The sequence below is a fragment of the Andrena cerasifolii genome, chromosome 6 (assembly GCF_050908995.1).
Source record: "Andrena cerasifolii isolate SP2316 chromosome 6, iyAndCera1_principal, whole genome shotgun sequence".
Classification (NCBI taxonomy): Eukaryota; Metazoa; Arthropoda; class Insecta; order Hymenoptera; family Andrenidae; genus Andrena; species Andrena cerasifolii.
In genome coordinates, this window is record NC_135123.1 from 9442807 (window position 1) to 9466381 (window position 23575).

The 23575-nt window shown below is 48.4% G+C and overlaps 3 protein-coding genes across 7 annotated transcripts in view; 1 reads left to right on the forward strand and 2 right to left on the reverse strand.

The window, feature by feature from the left end:
• The window catches only part of LOC143369892 (uncharacterized), a 46342-nt gene extending 31685 nt beyond the window's left edge, over positions 1–14657 (forward strand). The window contains exons 2-11 of the mRNA XM_076814345.1: positions 6813–7029; positions 7319–7425; positions 7618–7754; positions 8877–9077; positions 9150–9493; positions 10312–10531; positions 10636–10941; positions 11031–11606; positions 11792–12519; positions 12597–14657. Of these exons, the coding sequence (XP_076670460.1) occupies positions 6824–7029; positions 7319–7425; positions 7618–7754; positions 8877–9077; positions 9150–9493; positions 10312–10531; positions 10636–10941; positions 11031–11606; positions 11792–12519; positions 12597–12972 (3201 nt within the window). The 5' untranslated portion in view covers positions 6813–6823 and the 3' untranslated portion in view covers positions 12973–14657. The remainder of the gene's footprint in view (positions 1–6812; positions 7030–7318; positions 7426–7617; positions 7755–8876; positions 9078–9149; positions 9494–10311; positions 10532–10635; positions 10942–11030; positions 11607–11791; positions 12520–12596) is intronic.
• Positions 14658–15868: 1211 nt separating this feature from the next.
• Positions 15869–18970, reverse strand: Taf5 (TATA-box binding protein associated factor 5). The gene is made up of 11 exons (XM_076814373.1): positions 18788–18970; positions 18429–18614; positions 18139–18341; positions 17874–18070; positions 17595–17799; positions 17403–17522; positions 17193–17338; positions 16896–17033; positions 16628–16821; positions 16275–16566; positions 15869–16198 (listed from the first exon to the last, which is right to left on the reverse strand). The coding sequence occupies exons 1-11, from the start codon at positions 18848–18850 to the stop codon at positions 15984–15986; spliced, it is 1959 nt and encodes a 652-aa protein (XP_076670488.1). The 5' UTR covers positions 18851–18970; the 3' UTR covers positions 15869–15983.
• Positions 18971–19484: 514 nt separating this feature from the next.
• On the reverse strand, positions 19485–23254 carry LOC143369911 (annexin B9). Of its 5 annotated transcripts, XM_076814383.1 has the most exons (10): positions 23202–23254; positions 23018–23097; positions 22706–22764; positions 21927–22514; positions 21630–21806; positions 21362–21566; positions 21135–21287; positions 20881–21054; positions 20122–20303; positions 19485–20045 (listed from the first exon to the last, which is right to left on the reverse strand). In XM_076814383.1, the coding sequence occupies exons 3-10, from the start codon at positions 22721–22723 to the stop codon at positions 19995–19997; spliced, it is 1548 nt and encodes a 515-aa protein (XP_076670498.1). In that variant the 5' UTR covers positions 22724–22764; positions 23018–23097; positions 23202–23254; the 3' UTR covers positions 19485–19994. The 5 variants fall into 5 exon arrangements, with proteins under 5 accessions (XP_076670498.1, XP_076670497.1, XP_076670499.1 ...); XM_076814382.1 differs by lacking the exon at positions 23202–23254 and having other exon boundaries at positions 23018–23180; XM_076814384.1 differs by lacking the exons at positions 23018–23097; positions 23202–23254 and adding an exon at positions 22858–22951.
• Between the last annotated feature and the right edge of the window lie 321 nt (positions 23255–23575).

A 23575-nucleotide genomic window follows, 5' to 3' on the forward strand; every position in this document is an offset into this window, starting at 1 on the left:
AGCGCCGTTGAATATGATATCGCGAGATACACGTAGCTATTTACAAGCACTCGCGCTTGGTGGCGTTTTTTTATTTTTTTTTATTTTATTTTATTTACAAGCACCGGGGCACGGCCAGCCAGGGCGAAAACGGTCCAGAAAGTTTGGTTTTTGGCAACCGGGGGAAACGCCCCCCTCCGACTACGCCCGCTTATTTCCTTCCCCTTTTCAGCCACTCCTGGCACTTTTCCCTGCCAACGTCCAACTTGGTCCGACCGCATATGCGCCGGGCTAGAATAGGCCAGACACATTGCATCTGTCTCGTAACGCCCCGGGGATGTATGCATACGCTCGGATACCGCCCGGGGGAATCTATAGATGGCTCTATGTCGCGATAAAAAAATCCCTGTATCGCTGTCGAGCTCGGCGAGCCGACGTCGCTCGACTTTCTCCCCCGGGGCATGTTCTAAAAATCGCGTTATATTATTGTAGTAATTCTGGCGGCTGAACATTAGAGAGCGAAAGGCCGCGGCGTCGTGGTTTCGTCTAAATTCGATCGGCTTCAGCCTTTTTGTAAATCGCGGCCGTCTGGCTAGTGGCTGGTGCGTTCCACTTGCTGGCGGCTTCGACAAGCAGCGATCTTGAAAGTTTTAAGCGGGCCCTAAGGTTGAAACGCTCGAAAAATAGACGATTTTTATGATTTTTTTACAAGAAGAGGTTGTAACATATCCTGAAAATGCTTTTGGATTTTATTGATACACTCGTTAGGGTGCAAAGAAAAGTTTTGTTTCGTGTTTTTGGTTTTGATGCACTCTGCAGGTGGCGCTGTTTGTTAGCGCACCGCTGCGAAATAGAGATGCCTGAACGGTAACCACGATTTCAGAAGATTTTAACGAACCGATTTAAGAAAACCTTGGGCCATTTGATTCGTAGCTGGACCCGCTTGCGCGTCACGTAGAAACATAATTTTTGGAACGCGCGTTCTTTTTTTATCTCCGTTTTTATGCGTAAAATTACTATCTTTTTTTTGCGGTATTTAGTTCAATTTTAGTTTGTTTTTCCCCGCGACTGTGGATAAGGCGATAGCAATTGATATCAATTGTTAAAAAACTCTTTCAAATTTTGATTTCACACGATCCTACGACTGTGTTTCGTTAGCACCGTTAGGCAGCTATTTTTGACAGCGCTGCACTAAGCGCCGCCTAGAACATGCACCAACAGCGAAAAATTGAAGCAAAAAATTTGTCTAATTATCCTAAAGAGTGTGTTAATAAAATCCAAGAAGACTTTTCACAATATGTATACGCTGTTCTTTTAAAAAATTCAAGAACATCGCCTATTTTTTCAGTGTTTTGACCGGAGTGTCCTCCTAACAGCCAGAGAGCTACTTATACGTCGCTCCATCTGAACCCGGTGCCCAGGCCAGTTAATCTGTCAGGAGGTTCGAGTAATTACACGAGGGCAGTAATTCCAGCGTTCAACTTTTCGCGTTAGCTGTAGCATTTTAATGTTCCTCCTCGAGAATCGACACGGTTAATGAGCCAGCAACTCGGCGCAGTCTGTAAATATTTCCCTCCCCCCATGCAGCCACACCTTTTCCCTAATTCCACCGTAGAAGGAAATATTACAGCATCCTACACAAAGAAACGCCGCCACCCTATGCAAAACAGGCTTGTATAATCAAAAGCACTCCCTTTTATCCCTCTCTGTCCCAGGTGACCCTGGGATCCTTAATACATCCTGGATAGCCTGGGCCGCAATTTCCACGTCGCTCTCGATCAGTAATTGAGGGGCTCACAGTGGAAAACAGGCACATGCCACATATGCATAAATTTTGTTATTATTATTTATCACGGGACAAGCCCAATTTCTATAACAACGAATAAAGTAGGGGCGAGCGGGGACAAAAGTAGCACTTTTTACATTTGGCCTAGCCTACGATTATCTTTTATAGATATCAAAATGAAAATTGTGCCTTAAGATACTATGTCTCTTGGTCTATCATTTGAGCCCAGATTCGGCTTTAAGTGATGAGTAGTTAAAAAGTTATGGTTGTCAATGAATTATGCGACGGGAGAAAATGGGGTGTAAAGTTTACGGGGTCGCTTTGTACCATTACTAGAAACGGCAAATTTTTTACATTACTGTTATTATTAACTAGCGTCCCCCGTGTCGGCTTTCCCCGAGATATTAGCGTAACTGCTTCATTTTTATTAGAATTAATATATTTTAAGGATTAATAATATAGATTATAGATAATATAAATTAAGTATTTTTTTTAAAAAAAAAGGTTAATTTCTTCATAATATTTTGGAACAGATAATATTCTCTCCTTTGGGAGATTTACTTTTCCTCCAGCGCAACATATACCAGGCGCTTCTTCCATGTTAACAACGCGTTTTTGAGACACGCTACATGACCCATGTCCGTCCTAGAGTATCCAGGAGTAACGCGTTAAAATTTCAGGGAGATCGGTTCAATAGGTATTGCGTTTTGCGCGAACATAAAACAGTACAATAAAAGAGACACTATACACATGTAGCTGTGTAAAGCAAACGTTTTGGAAATGTTTGTGGAAGGGGGCAGAAGGCGTGTTACTTTCATGACGCCGTTAGGTATAAGAAAAACAAGACATTTCGAACGGTAAAAAATTAAACATTGCACGTTAGTTCATACTCTCTTATTTACGACCAAAAACCCCAACACTCGTTGTAAATTACATTTTTAATCATCTGGAAATATATATACATTTTTAAAACCTCATCTGCCTGTCTCAGCAATCACACTAATTTTTAAATAAACGCTGGGATTTAATACAATTACAATTTCGTACCACATTTCCCATGAAAATGATTTCTCAGCTAAAATGTCACAATAGCTGGCATTCACCGTTTAATTCAAGTACCATTTAAAATAATTACAATTTCGCGCGGCATTCCCTACGAAAACAAATTATCCTTCAACTTTCCTCTAAAATCATAAAACGCCACCACGTGCCTATTTCCCCCCGGGGCCCTTCAATTTTCGCCATTCCCGGCTGCAAAGGGAGAGCCAGCCCCTCCCTGCGACATCCCTACACCGAAGGGTAGCGCTCGGTCCGATCGCTTATTCGCGGAATATCGCCACTTTTTCCTGGCACCTATCCGTGGCCGATCGAAAGGGCGCGCATTCACCGGCAATGCCTATCTCGCGGCCACGCGAGCCTATGGACTCTGTCGAGTATTCCCGAGCGGATTGAATGGCCTGGATAGCTGTTGGGTCCGCTATGCGAGCCATTGAATGGGAGGGCAGCCCCGGCGAGCCTGGATTTTCCGAACCGAGCCACGGACCAAAGACAAAACGAACGAGGGTGGACAATGGCCACCGACGGGCAGCTCCGGCTACGTGGATTCGGTATCCAGGAAGCAGCCGAGAGGCGGCGTCGATCGCTCGGTGCAAGAAAAACGGGGCTGTAATTAAGCAACAGGTGTGTGCAGCTTCTTCGCTTGCAATTTATTAGGGGGCCATCGATGGGGGACGTTCTATGCGCGGTTCCATTGAATTTTTAAACCCAACCAGCCCTTGCTCCGGGTAAGCTGGGTTAGCCAGGTAACGGGGCTCTCGGAGGAGCAACGCCGTCGTCGATCGACCGAATGGCGAACTGGCAATTGATTGGGAAAAGGGTGGCGGGGCCCCGTGATCAATAACGCGGAAAGAGTATGCCGCTTGCCAACCGAGTGGCTAAAGGTGACTTTAACGTCGTTCCCCTCCGATCCACCTCGGCCCTCCTCCTCCCCGGAACGATTTCGTGACCCTATTTCGCGAAGATTAAAGGACAGAGAGATGGTAAATGTTAATGGAACAGAATTGAAACGGGGAAGGCCTGCCGGTTTTTCCGTTCCGCTTCCTTTGCCCGCTGCCTTGGCTTCCGGCGGAGAATTTCAATGCGGAGGCGGGCGACATGGAAATTAACAGGCTCTTATCGTTACACACCGTCGCTGGGAATAACGATGCGGATCTGGTACGTACCGGGTGTCTCGAGGGAGCATGGGAGTATTTGTACTCCGAGTGTGTTAGGTAGTCTTGGGAAAAGATGCTGGGTGGAGGGGATCTGGTGAGCTACTTGAGGAACACTTGAATGGTGCTCGACAGCTGCTTTGGGTGTAGAGTTGACAAGAGGTGCAAAACGGTACTTTCAGCGATGGCGATCTTTAAAATACAATTTCGAATGAAATATTACAAGCTGCACTATAAATGCTTTAAAGGGCCATTCTACTTTGTCGGTCGAGCAAGTGGGTTGTTTTCGGGAGTTTTTTTTTTCGAAGAACCAAAAACGAACGAACATTTGAACGAATTTTTTAAAAAAATCTGATGATTCACTATTGCGTATCCAAACGAAGCTAAAAGAGTTGCATTCTTAGTCCCAGACGTTCTAATATTTAGGGCCTCGTGCCTAGCGGAGAGAAACGCATATAACGACTCGTGTATTCAAAAGTACACCAATTACATCCCCATTTACCATCCACTCGATGTCCCCCCCCCCCTCCACCCTCGCAGCGCAACCCCCGTAAACAGCGGAACAAGGAGGCCCAATTGCTGTCTAATTAGAGCGATCACTGGCGCGACGACGAGCCGGGGATGGCGAAGGAGGCCAGGGTGCACGGTCAATTTCCACGCCACCGGAATTTCGATGCGTTGCAATGGCGCATAGAGCCGAACTGGAGCGAAATGGGCGTTCGGTTGTTACTCGAAATCCTTCTTTTCCCCCTGGCCCGGGAGCATAACGATCAGTACCCATGGAACTGTGGAAATCGTCGATCCTCGAACCTGCCTGGCCTATTCTTGGCCGACGGTTCGCCGGCCCCAATTTCGCATCGATGAGAACGACCTAAGGGGACGAGCAGGAGAAAGGGGCAGGTTCGAAGGAGGCCAGAGCAGTAGGGGGTGGTGGCGAGACGGGCCGATCCACCGCGAAGAGGTCCTCTCAATCTGCCAGTCGATTTTCCCGTGCACCGACCCAATTTCTCTGCCCGTGCGGGCAATTTAACTCGCGTCCACCCCTCCGCGCTGCATCGCCCCTTTTTTTTCACCCACGAATAACGGTCGAAACTGATTTTTCCAAGCGTCCCAAGACATCGCCACTCTTCGTCCTACCTCTCGACCGCCATCTTGCCTCCGCCCGCGATCCAAAGCAGAATCGGGCAGCAGCAGGATATTTATAAGAGCCGCTGCCCCCACCGGGGGATGTTTGCGGGCAATTCATTGGGAATTCCCGACAACAGCAAGCGTACCGCGGGTGGTTTTATTGTCGGCCGTTTCGCGACCGTCGTTCTTTGCCCGTTCCCCACGCGGCTTGCATTCATAATTCCTCATGGGCGATTTAGAAAATCGCCCCTATCTGAAATATCTGCCCCTACTCCCCCGAGCACCCGGCGGTGTCATCCTCGTCCTCCTCTAACCGGTGCATATCTAGAGACGCGGCAGTATATGTAGTTGTGTAATCTTAAGCGCAGTTGGAAAGCATCTTTATGTACTTGTAGCTCATTTTGATTTCGCATCTTTTTTGTTTATATATGCTAATTATTATTATCTTCTATTCTTTTGTGATTTATTTGATTTCATGTACTTGGCGTAATTTTTTTACTTTCAAGTTTTTTATGGGGATCCAATGGACCGTGCGCCGCGTAACTCACCCCCTCCGCAGTCCTGGCGACACTCCGTACATCGTGTAGCGTATATTCGAAAGCGCACCAGCTTCCCCAGCAGCCCGAATTACCATATTCCACTCGGATCGTACGTGTACCCGGGCCCCGTCTTTGGCCCAGATTCCCCCGGCCGTGGACTTAATAAACAGAAGAGCCTTTAGCGACACGCGTACGAGACGCGAACCTCCTCTCTCTCCGTTTCTGAGATTTCTGCCTCGTGCACCTCCCGTCTACTACCACCCTTCTCTTTATCATTGGCAGAGATTAGATGCGGGGTGAATCCAGATAGCCGGTACACCGGAATTTGTTCCTGCGAAACGGGCGAAGGTAGTGGTAGGTAGGTAGTCTTCCTGTGGAGATAAATATGGGCGGCTGAATGGGAGGATTTAGCATAATCCAGGCGTTCTCCGCCTTAATAAGTCGACATTGGCGCTCGTAATAGCGATAGTAATAGTCCTTTGCTACACGCTCGAAGATTGCCGGGCTGTGAGTCGTCAGTTTAGTTTATTGTGGGCTTGTAAATTTAAACAAGGAAGATAATCATCGGTATTGTAGAAATACGGTGGTTTTGTAATGCCTATACGTTTCGGGAGCGGCGGAAAAAATTCTTGGGGGCGACGGGATTCGAACCCGTGATCTTGCGGATTCCTCGGCGTACTGGTCAGGCGTCTAACCAACTCCACCAAAGCCGGCTCTTCGAGGTCTATTATTCCGGGATCCCTTTTATGCTGTGGTAAATATTTTCGTGCTGGACGGTGGATCTGAGAATGCGATCGGTAAAAGACTACAGATTATGATGCGTGAACTGAACAAAGTAATAATGAAAGAGGAAAAGCAAATAACTACGACGCGCGTGGATCGGTAACTAAACATATGTCGATAAGATCGTTACCAATTGGCAATTTCGCGCTCGGCGTAGGTAATTCAGGGTTCGCCAAAAGAAATACACTAAAGAGGGTGAGACTGGATATGAAAAGCCTGTTTGAGCGACAAATTTAACGCGGGGCTTCCTGATCCCACAGTATGAGAATTCGATTGTAAGTGAAGCAATGCAATGTCGAAGAAGCTGCACTGTTTAAAGCTTTTGCAGCGCTGTTTTTCGTGTCCATCCTGATGCTACTATATCTGTTGACGGTGTTGACTTTTCAGGGTGAGGGGGCATGTTGATGTGTCGGCGGTTGCTGCTGATCGCAGCCGCGATCACGGCCTCGATCGAGGCTGGCTCCGCTAGTTACCATCCTGGGATCTCCTCCGACTACTCAGGCTACCCTGGTTTCGCGGCCTACTCGGCCCTGACGGCGTCCAAGTCCTCGTCGGGCGCGACCACCACGCCGGCAACCAGCTTGGACAATGCGCTCATCTGCAGGTACCAACATGCTTCCTCGACTCTCACCAAAAAGTACCATTTCCAATTCCCAGCAAACTCTGCCGCTCGGAGAATTGATAGGAATCTGAAGTTCCTTGCTCTCGTTTCACCCGGTTCGTTTCCCACCTGCAATGCCCGCTGGGGATAGGATTAAATCCCCTGATCCGAGGTCGTTATAGTTTCGAGCGGCGCCGGTCCCCTTTCAGCCGTGACGTGTGTTCGGGTGAAGTGGCTGCATGGGGAGGCTGGAGAGGGTGTCGCAGGTTTTACTCGCGTTTTCTATTTGCAGACCATCCGAGTACCTGTGCGGCACCGGGAGCTGCGTCGCCCAGGACAAGTACTGCGATGGCGAGAACGACTGCGGCGACAAGTCCGACGAGCCGATGTATTGCAGCCGTGAGTACCACCGGCCATGTTTCGTCCATCCCTCTGGGGAAGCTTGACTTACGACGTCTACCGGTGACTTAACTCCCTCGTTCAATTTTGATACTTAACTGCGTCCGTTTTATTGGCTACCCCCCGTTTCTCTGACACACAACCCCGAGTCATGCGAGAGAGCCGTGAGGGACCGTTTACGTGGGCTTTCAGCGTGTAACAGAACCTTGTACGGGGACGTCGGTCGGACCTACAGGGTGGAGGTACGACGGCCGAGGGAGGATCGGCTGCCGTTCTTGTGTCACCTCAACTTCACGGCGGCTGGCGCTGATCTGGGGGACCTAGTTCAGGTGGGGTCAGAAAGGGGAGCCTGTCCCTACGTAGAGTATAGAGAAGTATAGTCCCTGATAGCCAGATCTGAGCAGCAGAATCTGACATCAGAATCTGACATCAGAACCGTAGTCGTCTGTGTCCGCGGATGGCTGCGTTCTGAGGTGCAGAGCCTGATGTCAGTGCCTGATGTCAGATCGACAGCAGATTCTGCCGTCTGCTACGGTTCTGACGTCAGACTCTGCGCTCTCATGCCAGAGCCAGACCCTGCTACCAATCTGATGTCAGACCGGAGACAGATGGTTATCAGGGGTATCTTAAGGGGTGAGATACCCTTGACAGCTCGGAAAATAGGGTCATTTTTATGATTTTTTTTCACATGAAGAACCTTCATACTTAAAAATCAAAATATGCACCTTGTCGTGTATAAATTAAGCTGTGTTCTCTTCAAAAAGAAATTTGATATCCTAAGAAATGGTCCCATAGCAGCCCCTTATCCCAGGAAGTGGAAAGAGTCCGTCACCACTCGGACGGAAGGAATCCGACAGCTTTCCTTGATTCTCCTAGTCTCTCCTGTCCTAGAACATGCACATATCATGTGGTTTACCTTGCTACCTTTTCTTTGGGGTTGCTTTGAATTACCTGGCTCTGTACGAGACGATTAATTGCGCAGCATGGAGTCTCCACAAGGGTTCTCGTTACAAAAATGAATAAAAGAAGCTTCGTGTTACCACCGAGGAACTTCTTGCAACGGGATAGCAGTTTCCGGCCAAGCTGCGTCAGAAGTTGCGCAATTTTTTAGTCGGGACACTACCGCGTTTAATCATTGCGGCGATCGAATAGTTTTGCGGGAAAGTTATTCCCCTCGCCGCGGTACGTTACGTAGTTTGCTTAACTCTTGGATACTGGCCCGCTATTGCCGTCCGCCATTGTTCGTTTACTTGGCCGCAACTTCGCCTTCGGGGATGCTGAGCCCCTTGTACACGGGGCTGGAGAGTAAAGTAACAGATTACTGGGTTTGCGTGAACATTTATTACAGGAGCATCGGGTGTTAAGTACACTGCCCCCCTTCTCTGTGTACCCTACCCAACAAAAGGGATCCCTGGAAAGCACTTACCACCCTGAAATCCGCACCCTTACAGCTGACTTTCGACACGTTCACCGTCGGTCGCTTCCTGTCCTTCACGTCAGAGGGATGCCCGGACGGTTACATGACCATCCACGAGGAAGCTCGTCCACCGACGGGTGGGCAGTGGTGCGGCAGCGCCTGGGGATACACCGTGTACTACAGCGAGACGCCCTCCATCAACCTGACCCTGTATCTGCTGCGACTGTCCGAGCAGGTGAGGAGAACGACCCCTCGTTAGTCGAGTGACGAACCCTCCGCCATTGAACAAGCGCCGCGATGTTTGCAGGGTATCGGCTACAACTTCGACTTCAACCTGTCGTACAAGTTCCTGAGACGCAGCGAGGCCCACCTCCGGTACGGAAACAGTAGCCTGTCCACGTGGCGGGGTGAGCTGGTAAACGGTACCTACTGCGACCGCGTGCTCACCAAGTGCGACTCGCGGGCCTGCCGGCTCCAGTCGCCCAATTACCCTGGGATTTACCCCAGAAACGTCACCTGCTACTACAGGGTGGAGCAGAACAGGGCACCGCCTGGATACCGGGCCCTGCTAGCCGTGAGTCAGAGGAACAGCCACAAGATACACATCAAGGACCAGGTCGTCAAGTACGACGGCAGCCAGAGGATACTGAAGTACATCACTTTTGTTGATCCTGTACTCCTTCCAATCACACAGTTCGACAAAATTTGACTTCTTTCGGACTTGTAACATTCAATAGCCGTTTCTTATAGGTTTTCGTGCCCTGATAACGAATCCGCAAACCGTTTGTCGCCATCACCCTCAGTTTTTGAGAAATTCGATTTTGAAAAAAAACTGCAAATTTTCAACTTTGAACACCCTTTGTGTCGAAACGGTAATACTTATTCGGTTGCTCGTTATGTCAAATTATTCTATGAACTCTCCCGAATACAACAATATAAGTTATTATTTCATTATGAACATTTAAATATGTTTAAACATCGATCAAAGAGAAAAGGACACCCGAAATGCACCCATTCTTGAAGATATCTTTCAATTTATTTCAAAAACTAGGGGTCTAAGAGAAAATCTGACTATTCCACGCGATTTAGCAGACATTTTTCCATCGGAAAGCATCAACAGAAGTGGTTAGTCACGTTTTGTTTTCAACACAGAAGCGAAATAGTTTGGCAAAATGCGCGGCGCCGACAGGGGTAGTCAACGGCGCACAGTGGTTCCAAAGTGCCTTTTTGTCGGCAAAATTCCGTATCTCCGTCAATTCTCAATGGCTGTTCACAGATGGCTGTCGAACTGTGTCATTGATTAAGTTACCTAAGTTGTAGACGAATTTTCTTTTCTTCTTCTGAGTGTTTAAAAGACTGCTGGGCCACCCTTAGGTGTTCCCCAATATGTTTAGAAACTAATCATTGGATCCCCAGAAGTTTAAACCCTCGAGGGCGTTCCTATCTACAGTGTTTGCTTCATCCCTCAGAGTTTGGGATCAGTGCAACGTGGTGCAGGATTACTTGACGGTGTATGACGGTGGCTCCACCTCGGACAAGGTGTTGGTCAGGCTGTGCGGAGGGGACGCTGTGCCGGACATCGTCAGCAGCCACAACACGATGCTCCTAGAGTTCCACACGTCCCCGTATGATAATCCGTCTCACCCCGTTCCGTTGTCGTTCTTGCCGGGCTTCGAGCTCGAGGTCCAGGTAATTTCCAGTCGAGCTTCATAGTACCCTAATCGTGACGGAAGCCTTTTCTGGTGCCCCACCAAGCTCCAGCCGCAAGTGATCCAGCGTGAACTGGCTTGCAGGTGCTGTTCGTGGACGAGAAGTCCCGTAGCTTCGTGAAGGAGAATCACAACTGCGACTTTTATATATCCAGCGACGAGAGCTCGTCCGGGGTGCTGGAGAACCCGAAGCACTCGTTGCCCCCGAACACCACCTGCCGCTACCACTTCCAAGGCAAGCCGAACGAGATCGTCTGGTTGTCTTTCGTCAAGTATTACGCGGCCAGTGTCGATGCCCCGGCTGGAATCGACGTTGCGTCCGACTGCAACGCGAAGCTGCTCATCTGGGACGGCGACCACACGCTGGACAAGTTGATCTCTGCGCGCAAGGTGAGGATTCCCCTGTTCTTCTTGCCAGCTAGATCAGCTCCCACTCTAGGGACATTTGGGATTGAAAGCACTGCTGTTTTGACTCGTAGAACATTAGTCTGATGGGGCAGTTCTGCAAGGACGACACCCCCAGGCTGTGCGACCACAGCCTGCTGCGGAACGGAAGCCGCCACGCCAGACCCTGTAGCCTCGGCGAGAGCTACGTGTCGACCGGCAAGGACCTCACCCTCGAGCACATCCTGCGCCAAGGGAGCGCCCTCTACCCGATAAGCTTCGTACTCCGTTATGAGTTCGTGCACGAGGCGGTGTCCTGCAACCACGTATTCGGTGCCGCGTCCACCTCATCCACGTCTTCCACATCCTCTTTGTCCTCCTCGTCCTCGTCCCCCTCCGGCAGGGTGGGCAAGTTCGCGTCGCCGAAAAGTGTGTTCTTCTACGGACGCGGTGGTGCGCAGAACGTTAGCTGTGTGTATCGTTTCGAGGCCGAGCCGGACCACAGGATAGAACTCTCTGTGACGAGAGCCTCGTTCGGGGAAAAGGGATGCTCCTCGTACGTAGACCCTCTGGTCAATCGGTGGACCTGCGACCGTCGGATCGGCGAATCTGCGAGGCTCGGCGCCGCGGAGCTCGTGGTCGCTGAGTATCCCTGGCAGGGCGTGGAGTTGGTACGCTTCTTTCGTGCTGTAATTCGTACGCAGCGCCATCGTGCGGCTCTGTTTGTAGTTTTTTTTTCCATCGGGTGGCGCTACTAATCAAACAATTTTGAGCTACATTATGTCAAGCTTGTACTATCGGTGGTACATGCCGTCGTGAATGGTTTACCGCAGTCTAATTTGCATGCAATGTTCAGGTCCGCGACTGCCTCTGCTCGAACGTGAGCGAAAGGATCACCCTGCGAACACTGACGTCCAACGTGGTGGAGGTTCGGTTCGCGGTTACGCTGATGAACGTCACCCAGGACTACAGGGATTTCTTCTTCGAGGGGGAGTACCGTTTCGTCGCCCTGGGAACTGAGGCGAGCGAGCAGGCCTGCTCGACGAAGCTCGAGGAGCGACGGTTGCGCGGGACCAGCGGCGAGATCTCCCTCAGGAGCCCCCTTCCGCGGATTATTCCCGGCGTGGCGGCCGTCGAAGAGATCCTGACCAATACCGAGGACCTGACCGCCACGCAGTGCGTGAACGAGCCCTGGCTGATCGAGCCAGAGGACGCGCGGATCAATTTCCTGTACCTAAGGACCGCCGGGTACAGCATCACGCTGGACAATGTCGAGGAGTGCGCGACGCTGAATAGAATCATCGTCTACTCGGCGTCCAACACGAAGGAGCGTAGCGTAATTTGCCCCGAGGGGGGCGTCGACACTGCCAGAACAGTGGACTTCTTCTCCGGTGGCTGGAACTATAGCGCCGTGAACGCTACCGTGGCTATGGCGCAGCATTCGCGAAGCTTCATCGTCGAGTTCCTCCAGAGGGAGCCTGGGTTCTATGCTGTCACGTGGATAGCCATTTCCAAGCGGTCCCCTAGCCCAAGCGTGGGTCCCAATATCTTTACGATACTGCCACAGGAGGAGTGCCCTTACAGGTGAAGCAGAGTTTATTCCATAACCTCTTCTCGTATGCCTCTGTTTCTCAGCAACACCTATCATCTTCTGTTTCAAGGTGTCCAGAGATTCAGGCCTGCATAAGCTCGGTGTTATGGTGCGACGGTATCCGTCACTGTCCTTCCGGCTTCGACGAGGAGGAAGCCAACTGCTCGTACCGCTTTGGCGTGACGCTGCTCTACGTAGCAGTGGGCGCCGGCGCCCTGGGCATATTCCTGATCCTGCTGCTCGCCACTGGCTGCCTCAAGTACTGCCTCTACCGACACAAGGCCCGCAAGAAGAAGAAGAACGTGGCCCTGAACGTGAACCATCTCCACGTAAACCATACCCACCACAACAATGGACTAACCGGGAGCCGTTTGAGCGGACGCTACAACCTCGCCACGCCCCAGGAGATGTACCTAGAGAACTACGGGAAGGACAGTATTTGTTGACAATACGCCATCGCCGACATCGAGACCACCGTGTGAATAATGCAGGATTTTTAATTACGCCTACCTCGCTGGCCTCTGGATTCCCCCCGCGTAAAAACAGAAAGGAAAAACAAAAGAAGACGGGACGGGCAGGCGACGAGTGGTCGAACGCTACTCTATCGCCGAGGCGCGCACGCGCAGAGAACATATACGCAATAATCTCGTATTAAACTCCGTAGACCAATTCGAAGGCATTTATAACGAGCAGGAAGTTTTCCAGAGCACGATCCGCGCTCTGTCCAACCGTCGTTCGGTCCTATCGAGCTCGTTAACGGCGGGAACTTTTAAATTCGAACTGGAACGCGCGAACATTCAAATCCCGCGGAGACGCGTCGACAGGTTGGACAGAGGGCGGATCGAAACGGAAGGATGATGAGCGATTACTCCAACGCCCCGTGTGTATGGTTTCCACGATGACACCGTCGCGGTATCACAGTAGCTCTAGGGACACACGTTTTAGGTTAATGGCGACGCGTGGCGTTCGAACGGGAAGCGCGAAAGTTTCTATGTTAACGAGGGAGGGGAGAAGCGAACGTAAGTATATGCTTTTAAAAAGAAACGAAGTAGGACTCGTAATTCGCATTGGGAGGAGATTTTTATCAGGGTCGGTTGCCGAGGGAGAGTGCCAGGAAACGTCCACGACGCGAGACGACGCAGAGATTTGAATTTGGCGGGAGAAAGAGGGGAACATTGGGGGAGAAACTACTGTGATTCATTCGAAACGAGAGGAATACGAGGTTTCCAAAGAAACGCCTGATCACGTATCACTGAAAACACGTAAAAAAAAGAGGGAGGAAACTTTAAAAAGAAAAAAAAAAACAGGAAAAGATGATTTTGATCGATATTTGCCGTGTTTTTAAAGTCCGTTTTACTCTATATAATTTTATAATTATCGTGTTGATATGCGATTTACCCTAAGGATCATCACGACCAAGAAATCGAATCAAGCAATTGTCGCGTGATAACCGACCCTCCCGTTCCATCTTATCAGAATCGATCGGTGTGTAAATCTGCGTCGATCCGTCGATAATTCCATCGTTTTTTGTAAAGAGACGCGCAGCCACCAGAATCGGTAACGCGGGTGTGTAGAGGACGCTCTTACCGATCCTGTGATCTCGTGTCGACCCGCTCGAGTTTCATCCGAACTCCGACGAACGTCCAAATGATCGAAATGATCTACGCCCCCGCGTTCACCGCGATCCTAACCTATCCAGATTTCATAAGTACCATACACCTTATCGAAGGCGATATAACATATAGTTAAATCACGAAAACACATGTAACCTAGGTTTGATATCGATGCGCGAGGCTTGTGACCGGGATGTAGAGATCGATGTATAGTTGATTATCGTTTAAAACGAGCGCGAAAGAGGAGCGACGAGAGTGGGAAAGGCAGAAATGACACAACGCATACATTGTAACCCTGTTCCGAGAAAGTGTTAACTACTAAAGGCCATCGTCTCACATACACACACTCAACATGCTCACACATACGTCACTGGGGCGGACACCCGCATACACACACATCCGTACATACATACAAAACACACACGTATGGTAAAGAAGCGCGTATTACTTACGTCTGTATGCTGTGATAGAAGTAAGCGTATCAACAATCGGAAATAAATCTCTCGCGTGAAATTCGATCTCGATCGTGTGCACCCACCGAGTCTCCCCAATCGATATTGCTCCTGTATCTCTTTCTTTTCTAATCGATCCTGTAATTACCGACTGATGTATACCTGTTCTCGTTATGAAAAAGGATTCTCTAAGGAGCTGGTAGAAAAAACATTTCATTTCATGTTTCCAGTTTACTTGTACGACCCAGAAGCGCATTGCCCCGTGCGCGATTCAGAAATCTGTTGACACACCGTGGTATGGAGTGGAAAACCTTTCCATTCAAAGATCACAGAGATTTCATTATTCAGCCCCTCTTTCCAGTCAACCTTCGAAACTAACGAGGTACATTCAGTTCCTTGGGCCTTCGCTCTTATTTACCCTTAGGTTAGTATATATATATATATATATATATGTATCCACTTCGGAGAAAGGATGCACTTTTGAAATCTAAATGTCGGTCAGCCATGAATATTGCATAACGTGAATGAGACGTTCGATGTGGGTCAGCGGGGGACCTTTTTAGCAACGATTTCTACAACTTTATTGAGAGTTCCCCTTTTGAATCGTTTCTTCTTTTGGGAACCATATCTCGTCCTGGGATCTTGAAGCCTCGTTTTAACTCTAAGTCTCGCCTTTGACAAGGATTTATTTTGGAATTCTTTCAAAGGGGTCGTTCTTTCATAAGAACCAACTCTATTTCCGTAAATAAGGGCGATCAGGTCGCGTGAAGTTTTACTTTTTTTACCTTACGGTGATAATTTCGATTACCGTTAATTTGCGATGATAAATGGTAAAAAGGTGGTTTTTAGATTCACGCGCAGACGCAGGATGTCGCTGTGTGACATAATCAACCAGCAATCTATCTAGCTCAGGCTCATGAAAATACAAGAGGAAGCGATAGAATCCTAAATAAACGACGACGGTGTGTAGTTTCAGGTACGCTGGTTAATCAGCAAAATAGAATATGGATGCGCGAAGCCCAGTGGTCACCGAGAGGCGTCCATTCTCAGTCCATCCATATTCTGGTCGTAATTTAAGTTCGTCAATCGGATCCCCTGTTCCGTGGCCATTTGCTTTGTCTCCCGACTTCCGTTGATTTCGAATGGATGTTGGCCCGGGCACTTGAACGCCGCTGAATTCGATCGAGTCGTTGACAACCGCGAATTAAAATATTCTAATGAATTTCAACCTTATCGGCGATTACGTGGGACGGGTGTAATCGATCCGATTCGTGTGATCAATGTGAAAAAGTATATTAACAAACGTTCTTATAATACAACAACGACGATTCGATGCCAGACCGTACCGCAGCGGTAGCAGTGCAACTCGATGAAGAGGAATGACTGTATCGGCTATGTCGATTCGAACATGCCGATGCCCAATAGTAAATTTCTTCGAGAGAAATGCAGCGCGAGCACGGGCGTATTCTTCGTCGCGAATGTCCTAAGCAGATAGGCTTCAGCATTCGTCTTCACGTCCGGATTGTGCGACACGTTCACGTCCTCCAAGCTCATCTCTTCCGCGAGCTTTGTGAAGTCCCACAATTTGATGGTAGAGTCCAACGATCCTGCGAAGCGAAGACAGCATGAAGGCAGTCGATATGAAATTATAGCGCGAAGGAGACAGAATAGCGAAACGCTAACCAGAGACCAGTATATTCCCGTCCCTGCTGAACGACAAACAGTGAATCGTGCCAGTATGGTTAGTCAGGGCGGCGACAAGATGGCCGTGGGCCAGATCCCACACCAGGACACGGTGGTCCGCCCCAGCTGATGCCAGGAAACGACCTTCCGCGGAAAATGCGAGGGAGTAGATCGGCGCTTTGTGACCGGTCATCAATCTGACTTGGCTGCCGGACACGCAGTCCCACAGTCTCACGGTCATGTCGCTGGAGCCAGTCGCCACGTAATTGGAATTCGGATGAAACTGTACCACCTGTAACGAGGTCGTGATCCCGTGAGAGATCGCGGTAAATCGGTGATTCAAGGGAACTTACGTCCACGTCCGAGTAATGACCAGCGAATATGCGAAGAGGCTGGTGGGAGTCGGTCGCCCAGAGTCTGGCGGTCTTGTCGTGGGAAGACGTCGCGAAGTAATACCCATGGGGCGAGAATCTGACGCACCAGACTGGGAACAAGTGCCCTTTGTAGCACACGACACACGTCCACGTGTGCAGAGACCACAGTCTGACTGTAATGCAGCGTAAGGTGACACACTGTTATCAAGTACAATTCGCAGAGACTTCAGCCAGCGCGGTGGTGTACCTGTGCTGTCTTCCGAGGACGAGAGAAGAAGGTTTCTGTCTGGGCTGAATGACATACTGTACACGGGACCGTTATGCCCGAACAGGGACCTCGACGATTCCGCTGTACGATCGTCCATCATCCTCACCAATACGTCATCTGTCGCATCATGATACAAATTCATTCCCCGCCACGTTAATCCCATTGTATTAGTATTTAGTACTACTCTCCCAAGGAACCAAGTTTCAATGCACGTGAATCATAAACGTTTAGCGTATTTCGCCGTGTCTTCGTCGTTCGAAAGTTAACAACCACTACCTGCTTCCCTATCGATGTCCTGCAATTGTTCACCAGTCTTCATCAGTCTTAATTTCTGTGGAACCAAGCTCCACACTCTTATACAAGAATCACCGAATCCGATAGCCAGTAAGCTCGAGTCCTCCGCTACCTCGGCCGCTGTCACACTAAGTCTCGCGTTACATATGTGCTGATTTCGATAGAATAGTAAAACTCTCTCTGTGGACTTACGTGTGAACCGCGTTCAGAAGCGTGTAGAAGCATATGGATGGCAGAGTGTCTGGACCGAGTACGACGCGCTTGGATGCTTCCCTCAGAGCTTTCACCTTCTCCAATTTATCGGCGTCCTTTCTGTAATCAAACAAGTTACATTGGGTGAGATGTAAACGAGGCGGAAGCGAGCTTGTCTAGATGGTTCTTTACAAGTTGGGTAAAGGCATTCTTCCAACGGGCGGCGCGTTTGGATCCGACTTGGTTTTCTTAGAAAATAAGGGATCCTTTTTCGACTTCTTCTTCTTTGGTTTATCTCCATCTGCGCCCCCGGTGTCGTCCTCCTCCTCTTCGGTTGGAGGTATACACTGGATGTCCGGCTCCTTTAGAAGTCCGTAATACACTTTCGCCTTATTGTCTGAAATTGAGATCGCATTTTACATCGGTACTCTCATTCTCTTGAATTCAGAGATTCCACGGGGTGCCTTCTACCTTGCCTCGTCGCCTCGCCGACGACTGCGCCCGACGTAGCATCGATTTGCTGCTTATTCCTCGCCACTCCTTCGTACATATCAAAATACAGGTGTTCTTGTATAATATTCAGCAACACGCTGTGTTTCTTCTCTTGCAAATGCCGCTTTAGAATCGAAAGGGTGTCCCTTGACATTCTGATGATAAACTGATTGGATCTGCAAAACATTTTACGTAACGCAAAGCCTCGCTACGGCCAGAAATCATACAGGAATAAGTCACACACTTAAAGGTATCGGTCAATTCGTTCCCCGCCATTTGCTCCCGTCTAGTAACGTTGGACAATCTTTTCAGATCGTTTTGATAATATTCTTCCAGAATCCCGCCGAACTTTTCTACGAGCTGCTTCGCTTCCTCCGAGTGATTGTTGTAGACCAGCTCGAGGTACATGTGTACCAAAACTGGGTACAGTATCGTACCCAATTCGTGCTATTTTCGGTAACAAAGATACTTCATAAGAATCGTAGAAATAACATAGGCTTTCCTCTTTCGCAGCTCTCGCACGCAGCTACTTACCTTGTAGATATCCAAGGAGCCCTCCACGAACTTCTTCAACTCGCTGTACGCTTTCTCGTACAGCGCAGGATCTCCCTCGCTCTTGTACGCGGAGAGTACGCTGTTGACTTCGGAATCGGTTTGTTGAGCATCCTCCGGAGAAATGTCTGTCAAGTTGGCTTCCTTCTTGAACAGCTCCTCCGTGCTCTAGAAGGTTGATACGTAGCTAGCAATCGGCATATTATGCTTCTATGCACCATAGCAATACACATTACAGAGAGGATGCATAGGCGGTGAATTATTTCCAGGCCAACGCTCAATGTTTATGTAAACTTCTCAGGTTAGAAGATTCTTCTATAACGAAATCCTCCGCGACATACCTTCAGATTATACTTCCTGAGCAGCTGCAGAACCGCGAGCATGGTACTTTTATCTGTCTCCATTTTTCTTCAAGTTATTCTGTCAAGAAAGCGAAATATTTGTTAACAAACAAAACGCACAGAGAACATACATCAACTCCTCTGTCCGAACGCGCACGTAGGCGCGTGTGTACAATATATCGTGCTGCACTTGCCCGCGATTAAAGGCGGGGGCGCTGTCGGCGCGCGGCGTTGCATCGGCGCAATTATGCGCATGCAACACTGTGCAACACGCAATCACATTTATTGCTTTCTTCTTCTTTGTTTATTTAGATACTTTTTTTATCCAAATTTAATATTTAACTTAATCAGGGCCGGCGCGAGGCGGGCTCCTCGCGCTCCCCGCGACGCGGCTTCGCGCTTTAAAAGGCCTCGCGGTCCGCGACAAGCTCATCGTAAATTTATTATTGTAAAATTTAGAAGTACAATATAAATACGTTTTTGTTTTGGCTCCGCACAATTTTGGAACCCGGCCCCGCAAAAGTTCACGCCGGCTATGAACCTAATCCGATTCATAAAAATATCGATGGCATAACACAAAATACCAAAAGTCATTTTTCTCAGGACCATCTTTTGACCAGATACGCGTACTTGAATTAACGCGGCAGATTAGCAATCTCTTCTGGACTCATCGGAGGTTGGTCATTGAAACACGTAATTGCTCTACGTCGGAATATTCAGTTTATTTCCACCATATACAATGAGCATTATTAAAATAGAATTTGTATATTCAGATCCATATAGAACATCTATAGAATATTAATGTAGGTAAATGTCACATATAAAGTGTGTGAATATATAACAATATAAAATAGAAAGTATAGTATAAGAGAATCGTTCAGGCCGTATTTCTCACGTCGGCACCGTAAATTCGTCAATAATTCATCTACATGCTCAGCTCATAACCTTAATGGAATACTTTCCTGTAAACATCTGAGTGAAGGCAGAGATTCAATCTAAAACACGTACAAAGCTTCAGATCTTTAGCAAGAACCGCGTAGAAACTATCTTGCGTAGGAACATTGTACTCGTGGAGCTTTAACACGAGCCACGCATCACTGGCATTCGCGACATATCCATGAACAAATCAGCAATAAATAGGGCTGCAAACGTTGAAGCTTGAAGATTGTCCATTAAATGCGACGAGGGAGATTGTTAACCCAGATTCTTAAGAAACCAGAACCAGAAGGCATTTCTTATAGTGGCCGCAGCAATCGCCCTGAGAAAAGATTCCATCGTTAGAGTACATTCTCACTTGTTTACACGCGAGTTGTCTTTCGTCAAGCATTACTAACGTATATAAAGTCCTCCAAGGATTCGTTGTACTGTTGCTTGAATGCTTCCTTTATCTCTCCCATGTCCACCTCGCTACGCGTGACCACCAGTCTGATCAAACGGTCGTCATCCGTGCCCAGGCCCTTCATACTCTTGTACAACTGCTCCGCGAAGAAACCGCTTCTGTTCTTCACGCATTTCACTATTGCGGAAGTAATTCATTGGTATATATACGTTCATAAATTAGGAGTATTATACACACAGAGACGCAGGCCCGGCGCGCGGTGTTATTCTTGTGTGCGATAAAAGTTTGGCGCCTTTTCAATAACAATTTTTCCGACTAAATTGCAGTTAAAGCTCTTGATATATTGCCGCGACCCGGGACAGGCAATATATCATGATAAGACTATAAATCATATTTGCAGCATCATAACACGCCACTTACGTTTAATTTAAAAATTTATCTCATTTCTTTAGGTCTTTTACGTGCTTCTTACGGCGCCTGTGTGCATTGCGCACTTTGCACACGCAACCAGCCGGGTCTGTACACACGGTTAAAGATGCTTCGGACGTACAATATTAGATGTTAAAACGGTGTAGTGAAAACAATTGAAACTCGGCAGATATTTTCATCTATCTATAGTTTAGTGAATTCGTTTAAATTTTTTGGAGCACATCAGGAAGATTAAAAAGAACAGAATCTCACAAATTTTCATCAACTTGGTAGAATTTTGAATATACGTCCGATACATCCTTAAAAAGCAGACGTGTTTACGTACCAATCGCAAGGAGACCTTTCTTAATGTCGCCAGAGAATTCGTTTTCGATAGCGTCTTCGATGTCGTGACCAGTTATATTTTCGTATTCGTGGAATATCTGCCTCAGCTGTGGCACGTTCCTTTGAACCAGGATCGCATTGAAGGTTGACTCATCGGTTCCGAAGCGAAGTTCACCTGTTAGAAGCGTCAGCGATGACTATTGCATACATATTAGGGAACTAGCGTCATTGTTGAACTGTACAGGGTATATTTACCAGCATTGAGAAGTTCCTTGGCATCCCTCATCGCAGCAGCGTGGTCAACGTCGAATGACTCATCTCTGTTGGCACAACACAGCGACACCATCAGACGCTTGAAATTACCGGATGTGTCCTCTCTCAGATCGTCCTCCAGCGACCGTCCGTACACTAAACAAACCGAAGCGTCCAATCAGAACATTTACTCCGTTAATTGCTATGCAATCATTGCGTGTGGAACTTACTCGCTTCGTAAGCCTGTTTAATCACACGAATCTCGTGATTAGACATGGTGCATAGCACTTCGATAAGCACGCACTCGTCGGTGCCGACGCCGGCCATTGCGTCGTGCAGCTCTTTGGCATAATACTGCGGCAGCGGCATCATCATGGAGAGAACTAGCTTCTCGAAATTGCCCGACAGCTCTGACTTCAAGTCCTTTATGAGATCCTGTTTAAAGAATATTACACATCAGTCGCCGCCTCTCGTATTCACTTTACATTCCCGTCTCACCTTCCCGTACAAAGTTTTGAACTGAACAGCAATCTCCTGGCGTTGCAGATTACTGCGATTGGCAAGCACATGAGTAATAGTCTTCTCGTCCGTGCCGAACCCTTTCATCGCCTTCCTCAAGGCCTCGGCGTCTGCCCTGGGATCGAATTCCGGATAGGGCACGACGGTGGGAGACAGCTGCAACAGAAATCGGTAACTCATGATGCTAAAATTATGCCACTCATCGAACACCATAATTCCGAAGGAATTAAGCATTGCCAGTAGCGCAGCTGCTGGTACGTATTTCCTCAATCTCACCTTAGGCGTAAACTGATCTTTCCGGGGGGCTGGGGCTGGACGAGGAGGCTGGGGAGGAGTAGCTGATTTCCCCTCGTATGGAGAGTAAGATCCTGCACCCTGCCCCCCAGGATAGCTTCTGCCTTGGTAATAGCTTGAGGTATTCGGTACATAGTAACTCTCTGGTACGGAAGGATAAGGAGAAGACCCAGAAGTGTAGGATGCTCGTGTATCCTGGGTCTGTTGAACGTTGGGATACATGTTGTAGTGTTGTTGCTGCGGGTACGCAGAGGGTGGAGCAGAGTACATTCGTTGGGGAGGATAAGGGATGGATTGAGGTACAGGATAAGGCGTCTGCTGCGCAGGACCTCCCGGTGCGGGGTACTGTCCAGGTACAGGATGATTCGGTTGCGTAGGATAAGGGGTCATGGAATAGGAAGGGAAAGGCATCCCAGCGGGAATAGAGGGGCTGTTCGCATAGCCCATGTTGCCACTCTGGGAATAAGGCGGAGCACCAGAGGCAGCGCTAGGGGCAGAGGGTGTGCCAGGTGGAGCCCCGAACGACGTTGGCGGTGGCTCTAGTCCTGGGAACTGTATCACTGGCGGTCCCTTTGATATTAATGTGCAAATTAGACAAGTACATTTGCATCTCTAGGCACGCCTTTCAGTGTCGCTAAAGTATTTCATTCGTGAATCTGTTAATTGCTCACACTACGCACACAGACAGGCTGTTCATTCATTTTCCAGCTGCGAACATATTGCAACGAATAACACTGCATAAACTAAGCAGCCATACTCACTTGGTAGCCGTAACTCATTTTCCCTGCTTTATCCAAACGAACGACAGCACGCGAGAGAACTGTAAGTAGAAACGGAAAATAATTCGATTAATTAAGTAAGGAATGATGGTCGTGGGAAACGATCGTGAGTCGAAATGAAATGGTCAAGAGACCTGCGGGCAAACAGGAGTAATAGGTTGGAGACGCCCAACGAGGAAACTGAAGCTACGTGTAGATCTGCGCAATTGTAGTTACGAAACACTGGCAAACAAAACAATCTACCGAGCTTTATACCTAAAGCTATTATCTCTATCGATAAGTTCTGGCGCTTACCTAAGTTTCCACGGAATTCGACGCTATAAATACCAGCAGCTTTGGTTCGCGGGAAGTGCAGCGTAACTGTACGGCTCTACCTAAAGTTAGGACAGATTGTTACGCGAATGCAAGGGAAACGTTAGTCGCTTTATCAAAGGATGTGGTTAGGTAGTGGGAGGAAAGAAAAAAGGCGATCGTTTACCGGTTGCTGACGTCACACAGACGTCAGATGCGTCAGAGTACCGCGGAAAACCCAGGGACGTGGTAGGCACGTCTCGACAAGCAACAAAATTGTTCCATCGGGCGGGAAAAAGTAAAATGTGCTGGCAACGTGACTACGAAAACGCTAGACGCAAGAAAGATTCTACATAATACGCGGCAGCGCTCGAAAGGCTTCTTCTGAGGAAAGTAAGTCGCTAATCATAGAAGAAGATTCTTAAACGAAACCATAATTATTACTCCTAAATGATCGTGGACTATATTAGGCTTCGAAAGATTGTTTATAAAGTGAGAGTAGCATCTTTTCGTAGAAACTATTTTGTTCCATAGTTGCCTAGCATGGATGCAACAATGGCG